Genomic DNA, 20,544 nt, shown 5'->3' with positions numbered 1-20,544 from the left:
CCAGGATTGCAGTGCCAGTTCAAATGTCTACATGGTATCTCAAATTCAACATTGCGAAATGATCTTCTCTCTGCCTCCATCCCAACAGGTACTCCACTTGCTGCTGTTCTCCTAGTTGGGGACAACTCTAATGTCTTTTGATTGTGAACATAAATAGCCTTGGGGATCATTCGTGACCCTCTCTCATTCTCACATGCCCACATCCAAAACTGGCAGGAAATCCTATGAACTATTTCAAAACACATCCTGCGTTTAACCACTTCCCACCACCTTCTCTGCTTTCATGATAGCTTGCACCACTGTTATCTTTAGCTGGACAAATGCAACAAGCTCTCAGTCTCTGCTTCTGCCCTTTCCTTGTAACTTAAACAATGATGCTTTTCTGCTGAAAACTGTACAATGCTACCCTATCTCAACCCAGAATAAAATCCAAAGCCCTTAAAAAACGACTTTCCAAGGACATAAGAATTGGATGCCTGTCCCTTGTCTACCCTAGTATTTTTCTAAAACTCTCCCCCTCCCTTACTACTCTCTAGGCACACTGCCTTGTTGCTGCTCCTTTCCTTTGCTAGGCACATCTAGACTTGAAGCCTTTTTGCACTGCTCATCTTCCTCTGGAAGGTTCTTACATCAGCTAATCTTCTTCCCTAAATCCCCATATCTTAGTCAAGTCTTTACTTACATTTTTCATACTCAATGAGTATGTTTTAAATTGGAGCTTAGCCACTTTCTGATTATTTCTGTATCAAAGAAAAATGTATTGGACCAAGGCCAAGGTTTAGTCCTAGGGTCAGTAGTATTGGGAGGTGGTAAAATCTTTAAATGAGGCCCATTGGGGACATTGCCTACTAGGGATTATGGGGATCCAAGCCTCTTTCCTTTTCTCTCTCTCTCTCTGATGCATTTCTTCCAATGAGGTAAGAGGTTTGCTTCAACCACATATTTTTACAAACCAACAGAGCCAATTAATCATAGACTGGGGCCTCCAAAAGCAACTCTTTCTTTTTATACCTTAATTATCTCAGGTACTTGTTAGAATAATAAGTTGTCTAGTACAGTAATAAGCAACATACTAGGTTTTGGTGCGTTTGAATCACTATGAGATCCTTTGGACACTATCATTCATGTCATTGTGGTGACTCCTTTTGTGTTTTATGGGAATTTCTATAATTGTTTCAAATTTTGTAAAATCTCTTATTAGTACTGGTTACCCTTTCTCTTCCCATCAGTCATTTAATGACTTTTTTTTTGGTTGTTGTTGTTGGTTGTGGGGCCTGAACTCTGGGCCCTTCGGCCCTCAGCCCTTCAGCTCAAAGCTAGCGCTCTACCACTTGAGCCATAGCACCATTTCTGGCTTTTTCTGCTTATGTGGTGCTGAGGAATCGAATCCAGGGCCTCATGCATGCAAGGCAAGCACTCTACCACTGAGCCACCTTCCCAGACCATTTAATGACTTCTTAAAATCTAGAAATCATAAAGGGAAAGGGAGCTTTGACCTTATTTTACTTCTCACTATGTGAATGATTTTCCTTTTTTGTTTAATGCCAGTCCTGGGGCTTGAACTCAGGGCCTAGGCATTGTCCCTGAACTTCTCTGCTCAAGGCTAGTGCTCTACCACTTGAGCCACAACAGCATTTCTGGCTTTTTCTGTGTATGTGGTACTGAGGACTTGAACCCAGGGCTTCATGCCTGCTAGGCAAGCATTCTACCACTAAGCCACATTCTCAGTCTCTTTTCCCTATTTTTTGTGAAAAGTAAGGTTGACTTCAAATAGCTTTAAAAGGGTAGTAAATAATGTAATGCTGGTGTCTGGCACATGACCAGCTCTCAGTCAACAATATTATTATTAGTATCATTATTATTAAAGTTAAGCCAAATTTGTAGCTTACTAGTTTTACCTTCCCCATTCATGATAAGGAGATGATAAAAAGCAACAGGGTAAACATCTAATAAAAAGCCAAAGTTCACAGATACTATGGGTGAATTTTATTTCTTTTGCTCTCAGTATTTCACAGTATTTGTACCATCATTACCAGGCAGTATCACATATCGAGCTTCAAATCTATAAGTGGATGCAAATGTGACTTTATGAACAAACGTTTTTATTTTGAAAAGGAAAATGGTCTGATAGCCTGATCTTATAGAACATAGCCTGGTTCACTTCAACAGAGAAGTAGAAAAGCAATGCATATCCAAAAGTAAAGGACTCTGGGTTCCTGTGGTTTAGTATAGTGCTTCAAAAGTGCTTTTGCTCTGAAAATATTCAAATTCTTCACAATCTGATTCTACCAATAACTATTCAAGTTACCCTTAAAAATATAAGGCAACCTTTATTTTTAATGGCAGTAAGGAATTTTTCTTTTCAGAATTCTAAAGACATGTTAGTATGGTACAGTTCCTCCTAGAAAAGGCACACAAGATGATACAAACAATATCACAAGCATTTAGCACATCAACCAGGAAATGATCTACTAGAAAATATGCAAAATCTACTAAAGGTAATGGGTAGGAGGGTGAAAGTGGAGATTACAGGAGGAGAGTGAGAGAAAGAAGTATGAGTAAAGAAAGTTGACCTTTGGGGCTGGGAATGTGGCTTACTGGTAGAGTGCTTGCCTAGCATGCAGGAAGCCCTGGGTTCAATTCCTCAGTACCTCATAAACAGAAAAACCCAGAAGTGGTGCTGTGGCTCAAGTGGTAGAGTGCTAGCCTTGAGCACAGAAAAGCTCAGGGACAGTGCCCAGGCCCTGAGTTCAGGCCCAAAGACTAGCAGTAAAAACAAAAAAAATTTAAAAAAAAGAAAGAAAATTGAACTATAGTAAGTTCCATTGTAAAGCTTGTTTCCTATTTCTAATACCAGGTAAATAACCGAACCAATAATTTACTTAGAAATATTAATGTATGTTAAGAATATTATTTTAAATCTCTCAAATTTTAAAATATTTAATAGTTTTAACATTAAACACCCAGCACAAAACTTCAGACTGTGAGCCAGATGTGATAGTATATGCTTGTAGTCCAATCTACTGGGGAGGCAGAGAGAGGAATCACCAATTCAAGGCAAGCCTGGGTGAACATCAGGAGACCTTGTCTCAAAAAACAAAATAAATGGGCTGGGAAGTTGTCTCAGTGGTAGAGTGCTTGCCTCACATGCATGAGGCCCTGGGTTTAATTCCTCAGCACCACATAAGCAGAAAAAAGCCAGAAGTGGTGCTGTGGCTCAAGTGGTAAGGCACTAGCCTTGAGCTGAAGAGCTGAGGGACAGCTCCTAAGCCCAGAGTTCAGGCCACACGACAGTCAAAATAAAAAAAGAGGCTTGGCGCAAGTGGTAGAGCACTTGCCTAGCACATGAGAGGCCTTTGGTACTTCTCAAAACACTCAAAAAAACAAAACAAAACAAAAAAACAAAAAACAAGAAACTCTCCCCCCACCCAAAAAAAATTATAGATTGTAACTGGACTTTTTACTGTTTAATTTCAAATACATTGAATTAAGAACACTGACTCTAAATTTACAATAGTTTTCAAACTATTTGACTGACCTAAAAAGTTCCCACTTAATTTTCATTTTAAAAACATTTTTAAACTTCAGGAAAATTGCAAATCCCTCTTAGCACTTCAACAATTATTTTCCCATGCTCTCCTTCAATTATTTTATGTACACATAAGTGAACACACACATTGAAATCACATGCCCACACAAGTTTTACATGATGAGAATGAAAGCACAGATGTCACTTTGTATTTTTAAGTTGCATTTAAAAAATTTTTATAAAATGAAATGTAAAAATAAGGGCTAAAGATGTAGCTCAGTGGTAGAGTGCTTACTTAATATGAATGAGGCCCTTAGTTTGATTCCAAGCACTGCAGAAAACAAACTAAAACAAAAATCTCAAAATATTTTAGATAGCATTATTTGAAAGATATTTTTATTTACATGGATCATTGAAAGAAATAACAATGAAATGCCATAGATCCTAAACCAAGTGCATGAAATTTTAAAGAAAACTCAAGCTTTTCATTGAAGACAAAAGCCTTTGAGAATTACAAATGTATTATCTTTTATTTATCATTTCTATTTTTCTCTTTTCTTTTCCCTCCCTCCTCTGTCTCCTTCCTTCCTTCCTTCCTTCCTTCCTTCCTTCCTTCCTTCCTTCCTTCTTTTTGACACAGGGCTTACTATGAAGCCCAGGACAGCAACTGAACTTGTTATCCTTCTACCCCAACCTCCTGAATTCTGGGATTCAGTCATGCCTTACCATACCAGGCTCATATATTCTCTAAGACAGCCTTTTTTCCCTGTCCATTTAGGTGGTTCTAATAAAGAATAATGAAATAGAAAGCATTCAGTCAACTCACAACCACTATCTAATCCTACAGAAATAAAATTCATTCCTCTCAAATAGTACATTGAAATGATTTCTCCTTTCCTGCCATTTGCAATAGTGGCAAGGATTTTTCATAGTACCACTGAAAGTACCACTGAGCTACATCCCTAGCTCTTTTTATCTTTTTTTCTTAATTATCTTTAAGTAGTGGTACAAAGAAGTTGTCATCCAACAAAGCAGTTTATGAATATAAGGCATCTTGATCAATGTCTTTTATCTTTTTAATACAAGAGCTTGTGCTACTCATTTCAGCCTCCTGAGCAGCTGTGATTCACATGCACTATCAGGCCTGGTAAAACCATCCTTAGTACAGAATGCTTCTGAAACTGATGAACTAAAGTGCAAATTTTAAGATAATTTTTCCAAAGCCTAGCTCATACATTTATTCTGATGAGTTGAATATTCTGCAAAGTCTGCAAGATTCTTTAATAATGAAATATTTTGACTCAGAAATCACAACAAATTTTAAAAATATGAAAAATTATGTTTATAACTTAGAAATTAAGTTGATATTTTAAGTTTATATTTTAGAGAAGCTAATTGTTTCTAGGAACATTGACTCATTAGAAGTAACCCATGAAGAAGTAAGCTATGATGTTTACTAGATCATGGCAGCACAAATATCTGTCCATATAAAAGATCCTAAATAGACTAATTTTGCTTTTGTTGAAGCATGTAGAACCGGGTAGAAACCTTAAGGAACAATTGCTACACATGTCCTTAGAAAAGGAAAAAAAATGGCTCTCCTTGTAAGTATTACAACATAGAACTTTACCATTTCATATAAAATTATAGAAGGTTGGGCTGGGAATGTGGCTTAGTGGTAGAGTGCATGCCTAGCATGCAGGAAGCTCTGGGTTTGATTCCTCAGTACCACATAAACAGAAAAAGCCAGAAGTAGTGCTGTGGCTCAAGTGGTAGAGTGCTAGCCTGGAGCAAAGAAGCTCAGGGACAGTGCCCAGGCCCTGAGTTCAAGCCCCAGGACTAGCAAAAAACCCCATAAAACAGAAGGCAAAATAATCACATAGGATTACAATACTAAGAAACTGAACTACTGTACTATAGTATTTATTATACACTATTCTGCATTATAAAAATGAAAACTAGCTCATAAAATGAAAGTTATATAAGCCATTATTATTCTCCTGAGTTGGAAAAACATGTTCCTTTTGGCCCAACTATTGTAAAGTTTCTTTTGAACACTAACCTTGATATTATTTCTTGATCCACTGCTGTTGATTTCTAATTCTCTTATAGTAGTTACAGGCTATGGCAGGGATTAAAACTTTAGCAAGGTAATCCTTAGCAAATGAAAGAACTGATAAACCCTCAAACTTTCTCTCAAATGTTTGTGCTAATATGCAGTTCTCCTTTCATGTATATATTTTATTAGAAATATAAAATGGGTTAACCATGGAAAAGGGAAAGCTCATAATAACCCAACTCATTCTCAAAATTCCACAAAATATGTGTGAACACTGATTTATGTTGAAATTGTTAAGTCTATAATAACAATTGGTACTAAAGAAGGACAAGTGTTCACTACTGAATTTTTTGTTTTGTTTTGTTTTTTTTTTTGCTTATGTGGTGCTGAGGAATCGAACCCAGGGTCTCAGGCATGCAAGGCAAGCGTTCTACCACTGAGCCACCTTCCCAGCCCCTCACTACTGAATTTTTAAAAATGTTTTCCACAAAATCATTCATATATATGTAGTGGGGCTTGAACTCTGGGCCTGGGCACTGTCCTTGAGCTCCTCAGCTCAAGGTGAGCACTCTACCACTAGATCACGACTTCCGGTTTTCAGGTGGTTAACTGGAGATAAAGAGTCTCACAGACTTTCCTGCCCAGGCTGGCTTTGAACTGCGATCCTCAGATCTCAGCCTCCTGAGTAGCTAGGATCACAGGCATAAGCATCGGCACCTGGCTCAAAATCATTACTATATTTTCAACTAATCACACAAGCCTAAAATTCAGAAACTAAAAAAAATTAAGTATTCAGAAAACACTAATTCAAGAGTTGCCAAACATCAAGAAAAAAACAAGGAGTGGTGATTTTGTAGAAATTAAGCCAAAATGATTTTAAAACATACCCACATACTCTCCAAAACTGAAAACAAAATCAACCTAATAATCTGTTGGGTTTTTTTTTTGTTTTTATTGTTGTTTTTGCTTTGTCAGTCATGGAGCTTGAACTCAGAGCCTAGGTGGTATCCCTGATCTCTTTTGCTCAAGGCTAGCCCTGTACCACTTTGAGCCACACAGCTCTACTTACAGTTTTCTGGTGACTAACCAGGGATAAGGGGATAAGAGTCTCATGGACTTTCCTGCTCTGGCTTTGAACCATTATCTTCATATCTCAGACTTCTGAGAAGCCAAGATTTCAAGCATGAGCCAAGGCCCAGCTTGAGGTTTTCTTTCTTTTTAATTTTGTTCTTAGAGTGTATGTGTTGACGGGGAGGGTGGTCCTGGGACTTGAACTCAGTGTTTAGTTGCTGTCCCTGAGCTTTTATGCCAAAGGCTGATGCTCTACTACTCAAGCCACAGCTCAAAAAGTTAGGCCTGGCCTAACATTTATTTATTTATTGTTGTTGTTGTTGTTCGCGGGGCTGAACGCTGTCCCTGAACTCTTCAGCTCAAGGCTAGTACTCTACCACTTGAACCATTGTGCCACTTCCAGTTTTCTGGTGGTTAATTGGAGATGAGAGTCTCATGGACTTTCCTGCCCAGGCTGGCTTTGAACCGCAATCCTCAGATCTCACCCTACTGAGTAGCTAGGATTACAGGGATGAGCCACCAGTGCCTGGTTGGCCTAACTTTTTTTTTGGGTGGGGGGGCCGGTCCTGGGGCCTGAACTCTGGGCCTGGGCGCTGTCCCTCAGCTCTTCAGCTCAAGGCTAGCGCTCTACCACTTGAGCCACAGTGCCACTTCCGGCTTTTTTCTTTTTGCTTATGTGGTGCTGGGGAATCGAACCCAGGGCCTCAGGCATGTAAGGCAAGCACTCTACCACTGAGCCACCTTCCCAGCCCCTGGCCTAACTTTTTATAAAAGATTATTTCCAAGCTGGACACTGGTGTCTCATGCTTGTAATCCTAACTACTCAGGAGGTTGATATCTGAGGGTGGAGATTCCAAGACAGCCCAGGCAGGAAACTCCTTATCTCCAAACAACCACCAGAAATCCAGAAGTGAAGCTATAGCTCAAAGTGGTAGAGCGCCAGCCTTGAGCAAAAGAGCTCAGGGACAGTGCCCAGGCCCTGAGTTCAAGCCCCATGACCAACAAAGGGAGCAAACATTAAAAAAAAAAAAAAAAAAAAAAAAAACAACTTCACAAAACATTGAGCTATTAATTTGTTAAACTATTATCTGTTATGCAATAAGTAGTTTATTAGAGTACCTTAACAAGAGCTATTATCTCATAGAAGGAAAAGCATTCTTGACTTATTTATATATACTTGTGTATATCAGCACATATATGTGTATTAGTGTGTATATAGAGACATATATATTAATGTTTATATACACATATATCTTCATACATGTGTATATACAATGACATCTAAATATGTAAAATCCTTTTTTGGGTGTAGAGTACACTTAATTTTAATAGTTTGGTTTTAAGAATTGCTATAGTTTGGGCTTTAAATGCCTCCTAAAGGCCCCAATACTACAGGCTGAATCACTAGCTTATGGTGCTACTGGGAGCTTGCAGAACTTCTAGAGGTGAGGTTAGTGGAAGGAAGCCAGTGGAAGCCACTGGGAGCTGGTCTCTGAAATGGATATTAGCATCTCACTACTGTATTCTCTTTCCTTTGCTTTATGGCCAACCAGAGGTAAGCAGTTTTGCTCTACTGTACACTGGCCGCCATGATGCACTGCCTTTACCAAGCAATGGAGCCAGCCAAGTATCCAGTAGACTAAACCTCTGAAAATATGTACCCAAATAAATCTTACCTCATTTCAGGTATTTTGGCATTAGATGGAAAGCTGAATAACATGAAGCTATTGTGATATACAAAGAGCTGCCCATGATGCTACATACACCTGGATTTAGATTTAAACACTGAAATTTAACTATCCATGTCTTCTTGGTCTATGAATTTTAGTACACTGGTCTGTAAAACCTATCTTTCCAAGTTTCTAAAAGGTGAATGACTAATCACATGTGTAAGACCTCCAGAACAGTAAAAACACATAGTAAGAATGCAATAAATGTGGATTCTCTCTTACCTTTTTTCTTTCTTCTCTAAAATGTGCCAAGTCTGGTTGCTAACACTCGCATGAAATAATTGAAAAATCATTTACATGATAGAAAACACATTTTAAGTAACATTTTTATTGAGTTTTGGTGGTAATGAAGATAGAAATAAATGCCTTGTGCTTATTAAACAGGTGCTCTATCACTTGAGTCATGCCTCCAATCTTCTTTTCATTGATTATTCCCAAGGCCTAGGACAACTTGGACTATAATTATACTATTGTGCTTCCCATGCTAATAGAAATGAGAAGCACATTTCATTCCATCCAGCTACTGTGCTTCCTCCGCAAGCTAGGATAGCAGGTATATACCTCTATGTCTGACCATTGTTTTTTTTTTTTTTTTTTTTTTTTGCTGGTCATGGGCATTAACTCTGGGCCTGGGCACTGTCCCTCAGCTCTTTAGCTCAAGGCTAGCGCTCTACCACTGGAGCCACAGCGCCACTTCCGGCTTTTTCTGTTTATGTGGTGCTGAGGAATCGAACCCAGGGCCTCATGCTTGCAAGGCATGCACTCTACCGCTGAGCTACCTTCCCAGCCCTGGCCATTGTTTTTTTTTTTGGGGGTCCGGTCATGGGGCCTGAACTCTGGGCCTGGGCGCTGTCCCTCAGCTCTTCAGCTCAAGGCGAGCACTCTACCACTTGAGCCACAGCACACTTCCGGCTTTTTTCTTTTTGCTTATGTGGTGCTGAGGAATCGAACCCAGGGCCTCAGGCATGAAAGGCAAGCGCTCTACCACTGAGCCACCTTCCCAGTCCTATGTCTGGCCATTGTTGAGATGGAGTCATGTGAACTTTTTTTGTGAGAGCCGGTCTTAACTGTGATCCCTTGACCACCACCTCCCAAGTTGCTACGATACAAAAATCCAAGATTTTATCCTTATCTTATCAAATCTCATTTTTAATTAACCAGTAAAAATCCAGAAGTGGAGGTATGGCTTAAGTGGTAAAATGCCAGACCTGGGCAGAAAGCTATGGGACAACACTGAGGCCCCGATTTCTAGTCCCAGAACTGTAACCCACACACAAAGAAATAATGAACACAAAGAAATGGCAATGCAGGGCTCAGTAATAGACTGCTTACCTAAAAAACTTGAGGTCCAGAGTTAAACCCCAATACTACACACACACACACACACACACACACACACACGAATAAGAAATCAGTGAAAAATAGATTTAAATTTAAAACTAATAAACATTTTTGAATACTTATTTTTATGCAAAGTCAATACTACTGTTAAAGAAGATAGGGATAAGTAGAATTTACTATTTGTATTAATAACCTATTGCATTCTGTAATATATTTATTTTGAGAATAATTTTAGGCCAAGATACCAGAGTTACAAGAGACCCAAATCAAGTAGACTTGCTTTTTGATTGGGCAATGTCTAGTTTACAAAATAGGAAGAAGACAGGGGATATAGGAAGATACAAGTCTTTACCATGCTCTTCTGCCATGATGTTTTGCCTTATCACAGACTCAGAAACAATAATCAAGTGACCAAACATTGAAATTTTTGACATAACATACCAAATAAATCAGTTTCCCCTTTCATTTGAACAATGGATTTTTATGAACAAAGAGAAAATCTGGCACCCTTATCCAGTTAGTCATTCCAAAGGAAGGAAGGATTCATCATGGTGTACCTTGCAAAGGAATTTAGAATATAACATTGCTGAATGAATGTTGTAGGACAGTATTCTTACGGCATTTTTTTAATGTTTGTGCACTGAGGGTTATTTGATAGTTTATATATGAAAAAATACATAAGGAGGATGTACATACAAGGGATACAAGAAATAAACTGATGATGGAGAAATGAGATTTACTGCTCTTATACTTGTAGCTGGCATTTACAGACATACAAATGAAATGTTTGACTCTTAGGGAAGAAGAACACAAATGTCTTGTCTTTAACAAGAAATCAGCTGTCAAGATTTACAATATGGTTGAATTTTTATAACAGCACAAGACGAAGGAACAGAAGAAATGATAGGCTAAAATCTAATTACAGATGCATATGCAATGTGGAATTTTTATTTATAGTATGCAAAGTTTCAGATCTAAGGATAAAAGTCAGTGAACACTACGTGTCTTTAAAGAACATCACCAGTTTATGTCTTAATGAAAGTTTGGGTTTATTACATTTTAACTTTTAGCACAAGTTATAAAAATGTTTTTCACTGCAGTATTAGTTTTACTTCTCAAGATCATTCAGAAAATATTAAAAAAGTAACATTATGACAAATGGTAATGATTATTTTCCCAACAAATTAAGGATAAATCAATATGTTATAACTTTATCAACCTTAGACAAAAGGGTAGTTCCAATAGGCTGAAGGGATTATTTAAATTATTAGTGGATAATTAAAACACAGACTTGCTAATAGATTTCAGCAAGAAAATAGCTACATAATATGCTACTGCAACTAAAAAAATTTTAAGAAAACTTCTTTAAATTATTTATTTATAGTCATTTCTTCTTTTTTTTTTTGGTTGGTCGTGGGGCTGAACTCTGTGCCTGGAGACTGTCCCTCAGCTCTTCAGCTCAAGGAGCCCCCTACCATTTGAGCCACAGCGCCACTTCTGGCTTTTCTGCTTATGTGGTGCTGAGGAATCGAATTCAGGGTCTCCTGCATGTGAGGCAAGCACTCTACCATCTACCACTGAGCCACCTTCCCAGCCCCTCTTTTTTTCTTTTTTCTTGAAAGGTCTTTAAATTATTTTATTTAGATATATTAATTGTATAAAGCAAGGTTTAACTGTGCTCTTTTGGCTCATACATATATTGTACTTTAATTATATTTACCTTTTTTGTTATTACTCTTTCGTATGCCCTTCCCTTTTAAAACTTTCTTACAAATATTTTAAAAATGAGTTTCATTATAACTTTTTCATATGTGCATACAAAATACCTCAATCATAGTCTCCCCCCAAATCTTTTTTTTTCCTTCTCCCACTACCCACAGGTTCCTAATCCCAAAAAGCTGTTAAACTAAAAAAATATTATGCAATTTACCTATAAAAGCACTTGATTTTGACAAACTCTAAAATGTTTAAACATTTAAAACCATTAGGATAATTAATACAACATATAATAAAGTATATACTCCAAGTTTCCATGATCAAAAGTTTGGGCTAGACTCTTCACTAGCTATAAGCTTTGGCAACTTCCTTAACTTTCTTGAACTTAATTTTCCTTCTTTGTAACATAAGGATAATGTGCATCTTGAAAGACTTTTGTGAAGAATGAATAATAGACTTAATGATCCTCCTTATAGAACTCTATGATGGAATTTGGCTTTGGTTTTCCTTAACTGATACTGAGCTAGTGATCTTTTCTCCTGGGACTTGTAAACTACAATTCCTACAAGTTGCTTGTTTTTATTTTATTTTTTATTTTTATTTTTGTCTGTCGTGGGGCTTGAACTCAGGGTCTGGGTATTGTTTTTGAGCTTTTTCACTCAAGGTTAGCACTCTACCACTTTGAGCCATAGTACCACTTCTGGTTTTCTGGTGGTTATTTGGAGATAAGAGTCTCATAGACTTTCCTGCTGGGGCTGGCGTTTAACTATAATCCGAAAATCTCAGCCTCTTGAGTAGCTAGGATTACAGGTATGAGCCACCAGCCCCTGGCAAGGTAGTTTGCTTTTAAATCACCAATGAACTTATTTCACTCATAAAGAGACTTGGTGAAATGACATTAGGAAATAAAATCAATCTTCTCCTCTTTAAAACTCCAAATGACCATTGTTTTCACTGAGATGACCTAGAGAAGGCCAGTAGAAGGACTGGATAACAGGATTAGAGAACTATCAGATGGTGGGAGCAAAAGTTAGATTCTTTGAACTTCCACAACACTACTGTAACTATTACTGTTCCACGTGTACTTTTCTCATCCAGTTTTTCTACAATCTCACAAGGTCCAGGAGCTTCTATCCCACCCTACTCCAACAAACCATTCCAAAGGCAGCTTTGTATTTTACGCTTGTGGGAAAACATGATTTATACACTGGCTGGCCAGCAACCTGTTTCTTCTTAAGAATCTGAACTAGAGATACAGAGAGGGCCCAGAAGTTGAGAGGTAGTTAAACTAGGCCAGGCAAACATGCAAGATGAGAATGGAATAAGGTCTTAGAACACAAGAATGTAGATATCAGAAAAAGTTTATGGAATATATTAGGCCAGCTAAGGATTCTGAGAATTCTACAATAAACTCTCTTACCTCAACTCCCTTAAATAAGTTTCTACTTCTTCAGTCAAAAGAACCTTTATGAAAAAGGTAATAACAGTACTTAATTGGTCAAGCATAAAACAGTTTGATTATTAACCCCAACATAGTTCATTCTGAAATTTTAACCCTTTCCATAATCTCCCTATGACTGCAGGTTTCGATGTCCTGTTCTGCCATCTTTTGTATTAAGTGAGGAGGGGATGTCAACTATTGCAGAAAGTAAACAAATGCAACCTTTCTGGAGAATAATTTGACAAAATCACACTGCTAAAATGTATAGAGAATATACACTGAAATTGAGAATCTGTTTCATTGGCCATGATTGAAAATTTACCTAAAAAGGATTCACATAATTATACAAAAATAAAGTTAAACTGATATCTCCTACAATATTTTTGTAATAGCAAGAGATGAAAATTTGTGATTGCATTAAAAGAAGATCCTGTGGCTCAGTGGAAGAGTGCTTGCCTTGCAAGCATTAGGCCCTGGCTGGGCTCAATTCCTCAACACCGAATAAGCAGGAAAAAAGCCAGAAGTGGCGCTATGGCTCAAGTGGTAGAACACTAGCCTTGAGCTGAAAAGCTGAAGGATAGCGCCCAGGCCCGGAGTTCAGGCCCTATAATGGACAAAATAAAAAAAAAAAAAAAACAGAGGATTCTGTGCAATAATTTAAAATAATGCCATAAAGGAGTATGAGGAAGATTAAGAAACATAAACAATTAAAGTGGTAGAGTGCCTGATTAGCAAGCTCAAAGCCTTGAGTTCAAATGCTAGTACCACAAAAAACAAAGAAAAAAGAAAGTATTGTTGAAGGTAATATGCCTAGCAAGTGTGAAGACCTGAGTTCAAACCCAAGAATTACTCAAAAGAAAGAAGGAAAGAAAGGAAGAAAGAGAGGGAGAAGGAAAGAAGGAAGGAAGGAAAGAAAGAGAAAGAGAGAAAGAGCAGAAAGAAAGAGAAAAAGAGCGAGCTATGAAATAAGATGCTTACAGTTTAATATTAAGTTAAAAATGCAATTTGTACAATATATAATGACTGCATATATATATATATAAATCTAAAAATTGTAAAAAAATGCTCATTTCAGGAAAACTATGAGAACATGCTTTAAAAAAGAAAAACAAATATTAGGCGAAGGCTGATGGTTTGTGTCTATAATCCCAGCTATTTAAAGGGTTGTGATTAAAGGCTAGCCCTGTCAAAAAGTTAGCAAGACACCATCTCAACCAACAAGTAAGATGTAGTGGTGCATACTTGTAATCCTAGTTACTGTGAGGCATAGGTAGGTAGGAAGATCACAGTCCACAACAGGTCCTAGGTAAAAACATGAGACTTATCTGAAAAACAGCTAAAGCAAAAAGGATCTGAGCATAGTTCAAATGTTATAGTGACTGCCTAGGTAAACACAAGGCCCTTAGTTAAAGTCCCAGTTACACTAAGTGAATATGAAAAATGGGCATCAGTAATTTGGGGGGAAGAGGGGATATTCTAGAAACAATAATAGGGCATTGTGGAATTCTTTAAATTAGTATGGCATTAGGATAGCTATAATAAAAAAGAAAGTTCAGAAATAGGCCTACATATCGGAATTTTGCATATCATAAAGGTATACACTGTTCAATAAAGTATTGAATGGAGTGAAATGTCTACTTTATTTCATATATTCATAAATCCTAGGTGGACTCAAGTTCTAAAAGTAAAAATAAATAAGAGAAAAACGTAGAACATTATAAGAGAGCTGGGGAAGGCACTAAGACAGACAACTCAAACGTTAACATTCTCAAGGACAAATATGCTTTATGTAGTTTGTGTGCATGAAAATACAAGAATGAAACCTGTTGAGTAGTGTACAATTAATGAATGCTAATAAAAGAATAATGAACTGTCATTCTCACCACTGAATAAAAAAGCTGATGTTTTATTCTTTCATTGACATTTCCTTTATTTTTTTAACAGTAATGGAATAAATGAAGTAAATCTTAACCTGTAATGTGATATGCTAATCATTATACAAAAATCTTTCTGCACTTAAAACAGTTTAGTATTATAGGTATACAGGGTACAACAATGTAGCAAGAAACTTTTTTTGTTGTTTTTGGGTCCGGTCCTGGGGCCTGTACTCTGGGCCTGGGTGCTGTCCCTCAGCTCTTCAGCTCAAGGCTACCGCTCTACCACTTGAGCTACAGCGCCACTTCCGGCTTTTTTCTTTTTGCTTATGTGGTGCTGAGGAGTGGAACCCAGGGCCTCAGGCATGCAAGGCAAGCACGCCACCACTGAGCCACCTTCCCAGCCCATCAAGAAACTTTAAAAAAGGAAATTTCTCATTAACTCTAAATATAATAAAGGAACTTATTAATGGAATTAATTAATTGAGTGACATAAGTACTTCTTAACAATTATACAATCTAGAAAAACATAAAACATAATAGTCCAATTTTAAAATAGACATATTTCTATGACTCTAAATTCACTATGAAATAAATTTCTCAATAATTCAGTCATTTACTTAGAGTGAGATTTTGTTGTTGTTGTTGGTCATGGGGCTCGAACTCTGGCCTGGCACTGTCCATCAGCTCTTCAGCTCAAGACTAGCGCTCTACCACTTGAACCACAGTGCTACTTCTGGTCTTCTGGTGGATTATTAGAGATAAGTCTCATGGACTTTCCTACGCAGTCTGGCTTTGAACCGTGATCCTACATCTCAGCCTCCTGAGTAGCTAAGATTACAGGTGTGAGCCACCGGAGCCCGGCTAGAGTGAGATTTTAAAACCTAGTATAAAAAAGATCAGAAATAGGAAGTGTAGCCACTAGGCAATAACAAGGCAAAGAAAAATGACAACATTCTAACAGCATACTTTTGTGTAATTCAATAAAAAAGAAAAAATATGCTAAGTGGGTTTTCCCTTTTGCTTTCTGAATGACAAGCTAGGGATTAGGTTTTTTAACATCTGACAAAGTATTTTTCTAAAGCTTTATTTCTTAAAGTTTTATTCCTCTGAATGTCTTTCAATTATGCATTATCATGATTTCATGGTGGGAAAAGCAGATTTAGTATCTATTGTCAATCTAAGTCAGTGTAAGATATCACAGGTACTTCTCAGATCCTATTTTTTGAAAACCCACAAGATCCCAATTCGGTTGGCATCTTCTATCGCTATCGGAATTATTTCCTGCCATTGTGCCTTTTTCCTCAAACTCAAAGTTTCTATCTTGGTAATAAGCAGGTATACTTTCTACATTTTACTGAGCAAATTTATTATAGGCTTTTTTTATCAGGAAGTCAACAAGATATAAAAGTAGCAACAGGAAAAAATTAAAACTACAAGGTCAAAGGTCTCACAATAAATTATTCTTAAAATATAGACACAAAAAAAGATGACAAGATCTGTTAGATCTTCCATGGCTCTTTCCACTAATCCCATCTTTTAAAAGGGCTGCCTCATTACCTGACTCACATAAATGAAACCCCTCGGTACATCACTTCTTTTTTTGTGGGGGGAGGAGGGTCCAGTCGTGGGGCCTGAACTCTGGGCCTGGGCACTGTCCCTCAGCTCTTCAGCTCAAGGCTAGCGCTCTTACCACTTGAGCCACGGCGCCACTTCTGGCTTTTTACTTTTTGCTTATGTGGTGCTGCTGAGGAATCGAACCCAGGGCCTCATGCACGCAAGGCAAGCGCTCTACCACTGAGCCACCTTCCCAGCCCTGTACATCACTTCTATAATAAATTATAAAAAGTAAACAAAAACAAAAAACGCCTGCCTAATCCTTTATTACTTAATACAACTACTGCATTTTAAAATGTTTTCTTCAAAAACTTTGGATTCCAACCTTTCCTATCTTTCAGGGAAGTGTACATGGAAAGAGATGGCTCCCGAGGGGTCTCAAGAAGACAGCCACAGCTATGAGAACGCCAGGCTTCCATCTGACATTCTCTAAATTCACAAACTCTTACCATCCCTTCCTCACTCACAACCTCAAAACTACATGACACGAAAGAAGAACTCTGGAACGCAGGCGACGAGAACGGACTGCTGGCGAGAAGAGGCTCCGAAAGGCTTCCTCCCAAGGCGGGAAAATAGGAAGTGTAACTTCTGACGGGCAAACTCGTAGACCTTTCGGAGTCCGGCCTGGAAGGGGAGCCTCCGGCCCCCTCGAGCGGCCCGAACCCCGGACCCACCCGGCACCACCCTGCCCGGGCAAGTCGCACGAACGTTCCCCGGGCTTCCGGAAGGCAGCTACGGAAGACAGCCCGGCCAAACTCACCTGACAGGCCTCAAGCCCGGAGGATCCGTCATAAACACGCTCGGCGGGGACAGAAGCGAAGCCGGGAGGAGAGGTCAAGCCACGGTGAAAGAAAACCCACTCATCGCTAGCGGTCTCCAAGGCAACGAGTCCCCCCCACCCACGCGCGACACTCACGAGTGGCCTAAAACCACGACTACAATTCCCAGTAGGCAACGCGGCGGCGGGGCAGCGTCCCTCCCAGAATGCCACTGTGCCTTGGCGGCGTTCGTCTCCCACCCTCTCCTCTCTCAGCCCTGCCTCCTTTCCTACCCGTCGTCACCCGGGAGGGCTGGAGGTAGACAGCGTGCGGCGGTGGGGCGGGGGCGGAGGGAGAGGGGGAGATCCCGAACGCTCGGCGTGTGACGTCAGACGCCGGGAGGGGGACGAGGCGGGGAGGGCGGAGAGAATGGCAGGACGGCGGGGAGAGGAGAGGAGAGGGGAGGGGAGGGTAAATAGTGGGCCAGGCTGGAAGATGGCGGCGGTCGCGGAGGTGTGAGGTGACCGGGGTCTCTGCCGCGGGTTTTTTTTTTTCCCTTCCCTTCCTCCTCCCTTCTTCCTCGCCCTGACTGAGGTTGGCCCCGCGGGGGCCGGGTTCGGGCGGCGGCGCCCGGCGCAGCGCGGGGGTCACAGCGACGGCGGCCGACGGCTGGAAGGGCAGGCTTCCCTCGCCGCTCGTCCTCCTTCCCCGGTCCGCTCGGGGTCAGGCGCGGCGGCGGCGGCGGCGGGGCGGCGGCTGCTGCGCTTCGTCCCGGCTCCTGCTCCCCCGCGCCTCGGAGCGGGCACGCTTCTCCTCGCCATCCCCCGACCCTCCACCCCAGGGACCGGGCGCCGCCTCCGGCGCGGCTCACCGAGCGGGGGTCGGTCTCCCGCTCGCCTGTCGCGCCTCCATGTCGGATAACCAGAGCTGGAACTCGTCGGGCTCGGAGGAGGACCCGGAGACGGAGTCTGGGCCGCCGGTGGAGCGCTGCGGGGTCCTCAGCAAGGTGAGCCGTCCGCGGGGGGCCCCGGGCCCGCCGCCCGCACTCACCTGCCGCGAGGCGGGCGGGCGAGCGGGCGCAGCCGCCCAGGGCGTGGGGTGGGGCTGGGAGGGAGGCACTGGCTGTCCTGGGGCGGGGGCTGCGGACTGTGCCCGGCTGAGCGGTGCTGCGGGAGTGCCTGGGCCGGGGGAGGCTCGTCCTCCTCGCCGGCCCAGGGGCCGGACAGGAGCGGCCAAGGATCGGGGAAAGCAAGGATCAGGGTTAGTGTTCACCTTGGGAGGCGAGCTGCTTTCGGTGCCTTGAGACCCCCAGGCGGCGGCCGCCCCCCGGGTATAGGAATCTGGGTTGGGTAACAGTGTTATCCGAAGTGTACTGGTAGTCGGGGCGGTCCAGATCGGATCTTCCCAACGAATTAAGTCTGGGAGTGTCGAGTAGAATACGTTGGGGGCTCTGCTGTTTAGGCAAAGCCAGTCGATTCGGCTTAGTGCCAGTATCTGAGGTAGTAGTTCAGCTTGGATGTGGTGGGTGCTGAGCGTGGAGCACTTTCATACTTTTCTCACCCCTTGCCCCACTTCAGAAAAGAACTGTTGAATTGGCACCCGTGGGTATAAGGTGTAAGAAATACTAAGGCTGCTAACCTGGAACGTCAGCATGGAAACTGACCTTCAGTGCACAAAGATTTACTATATATGCAGTGTAAGGGTCCAGGGTCAAGAAAAAAGTACTTCACTTTTTTTCTGTGTTTTAAAAGCGTTCTCTCAAAGTTTTAGCAAAATAGGATCAAAAGGTACCTGCTGGTGGTATATGTTTTAAAGTTTGTGCTGTGGAAAGGCATGTAACCTTTTTGACTTCCTCTCCCTCCTTATTAAACTTTTGAAGAACTCGCTGGAGCTAGCCGTTAACTTGGAGAGGGCTTGTTAGCTCAACAAGCTAGTCATGAGATACCAAGTCATGTGCAACCACTGGCTATTAAGAAATCGCTTTAATTCCAGTGTTTCTATTAGAATCATTTGGACACCATTTGTAGAATTGTTTCTTCTAAGACTTTTCATAACGTCTTTTGAAGGTTAATGAGAAAGAGCTTAGAGGAAAGTTTGTCAGACGGCAAGGTTTACCAACGTTAACTTTTACTTGTGTAACAGAAAAATTGTGTGTTGATACGGTGATCATTCTTGAAATTTCAGTACCATATTTTCAGTTAAGTGAAACTCCCCTGGGTTTGTTTTTCTTAAATGCATCTTATACCTTCAGGAATCTATTGAACATATTGTGTCATATTTAAATGGATTTAAATGGAAATAGCTTTGAGATGGATTCTTTGCTTTTCAGAGAGTTTGCCTGTACTCCTGGTTGAACTCAGAGCCTTCCTTGAGTTTGTTTGGATTGCTGGGCTTGCTTGCTCAGCTGGTGTTCTAGGACGTGTGCCACACCTCTAGCCCTTCTCAGTGATTTTGATAGTTTTTGATAATTTCTCTTTAGGTGAAAAGACGACTGTTAGGTTAATATTGTGGTAATGTTAAGTGTTTTATAAAACTAGAACACTTTTGACTTACCGATAACACTTTTGAGGAGGTCAGGAGTGGCAAAGTATTTGAGAAAAGTCATGTATTGTGAATATCATATGCAAAGTAGTGTAGTTAGGTATACAGTAGATCAGAAAATAGGAAGCTACATGTAGTGGCATGCACCTGTAATCCCAGATCCAGGGGGGCTGAGACAGAGTCACAGTTTCCAGGTAACTAGCTTAGTTTGAGCCAGGCTATGGGCTCAAGGGGAGAAGAGGGAAATATTTAAATGTGTGGAAATGTAGTAATTAATTGAACAGTTTTATGAAAGGGGTATAATTTCCATTTTGACTGCTGCTGTTTATAAGAAGCAACAGGAATAAAGCTTGTGATCATCTTGTTAACAGCCATGACAGCAGTTTTATAGTTTTATATATTTTTCTAAGAATTTATAATTAAGGGTATTTTATTTTTGGAGTGCTGGGGATCAAACATAGAACATTGTATATACTGGGCATAAATGCTTTACTACTCTGAGCTATATATAACTTTAGCCCCCTCAAGACATCAAGGATCTTTAATATTGAGTACATACACTAGTACTGGGGATGATACATATTTTTAAGTTTAAAGTACATATTACACACTTAAGTGTCCTTTGTATTTACCTGATACTTTAGATAAGATTTAGAGCTCAGCACCTACTCTTTTCCTTCAGTTTAGTGATATAAATTGCAGTATAAATTTTACTTCTTCTATAAATAGGATAGAATTGAAATGTGTATGTATAAATTTGTGCTAAAAGTGTGCAATCTAGGGCTAGTAAGTGTCCTGAGTGGTTAAAGGGTCTGCCTAGGAAGCATGAGTTTGAGACCCTAAATCAAGCCCCAGTACTAGGGGTAT

At 40.3% G+C, this 20,544-nt stretch overlaps 2 protein-coding genes across 6 annotated transcripts in view; one reads left to right on the top strand and one right to left on the bottom strand.

Moving 5' to 3' along the window:
• LOC138833017 (DNA polymerase kappa-like) overlaps positions 1-18,105 on the bottom strand; it is a 58,292-nt gene extending 40,187 nt beyond the window's left edge. The window contains exon 1 of one of the 4 annotated variants that reach the window (XM_070031372.1): positions 18,008-18,105. The gene's annotated coding sequence lies outside the window, so the exon portion shown is untranslated. Of the gene's footprint in view, positions 1-17,138; positions 17,339-18,007 lie in introns of those variants that run through there. The other 3 variants (XM_070031373.1, XM_070031374.1, XM_070031371.1) reach the window with 3 other exon arrangements.
• Positions 18,047-20,544, top strand: part of LOC138833019 (ceramide transfer protein) — a 92,309-nt gene continuing 89,811 nt past the window's right edge. For both annotated transcript variants that reach the window (XM_070031377.1, XM_070031376.1), the window contains exon 1: positions 18,047-18,142. In XM_070031377.1, the coding sequence (XP_069887478.1) occupies positions 18,047-18,142 (96 nt within the window). The remainder of the gene's footprint in view (positions 18,143-20,544) is intronic.

This window comes from Dipodomys merriami, unplaced genomic scaffold (genome assembly GCF_024711535.1).
Source record: "Dipodomys merriami isolate MVZ:Mamm:240054 unplaced genomic scaffold, mDipMer1.0.p SCAF_20, whole genome shotgun sequence".
Lineage (NCBI taxonomy): Eukaryota > Metazoa > Chordata > Mammalia > Rodentia > Heteromyidae > Dipodomys > Dipodomys merriami.
Note: the sequence above shows the minus strand (reverse complement) of the source record. Positions and strands in the feature narration are given on the sequence as shown.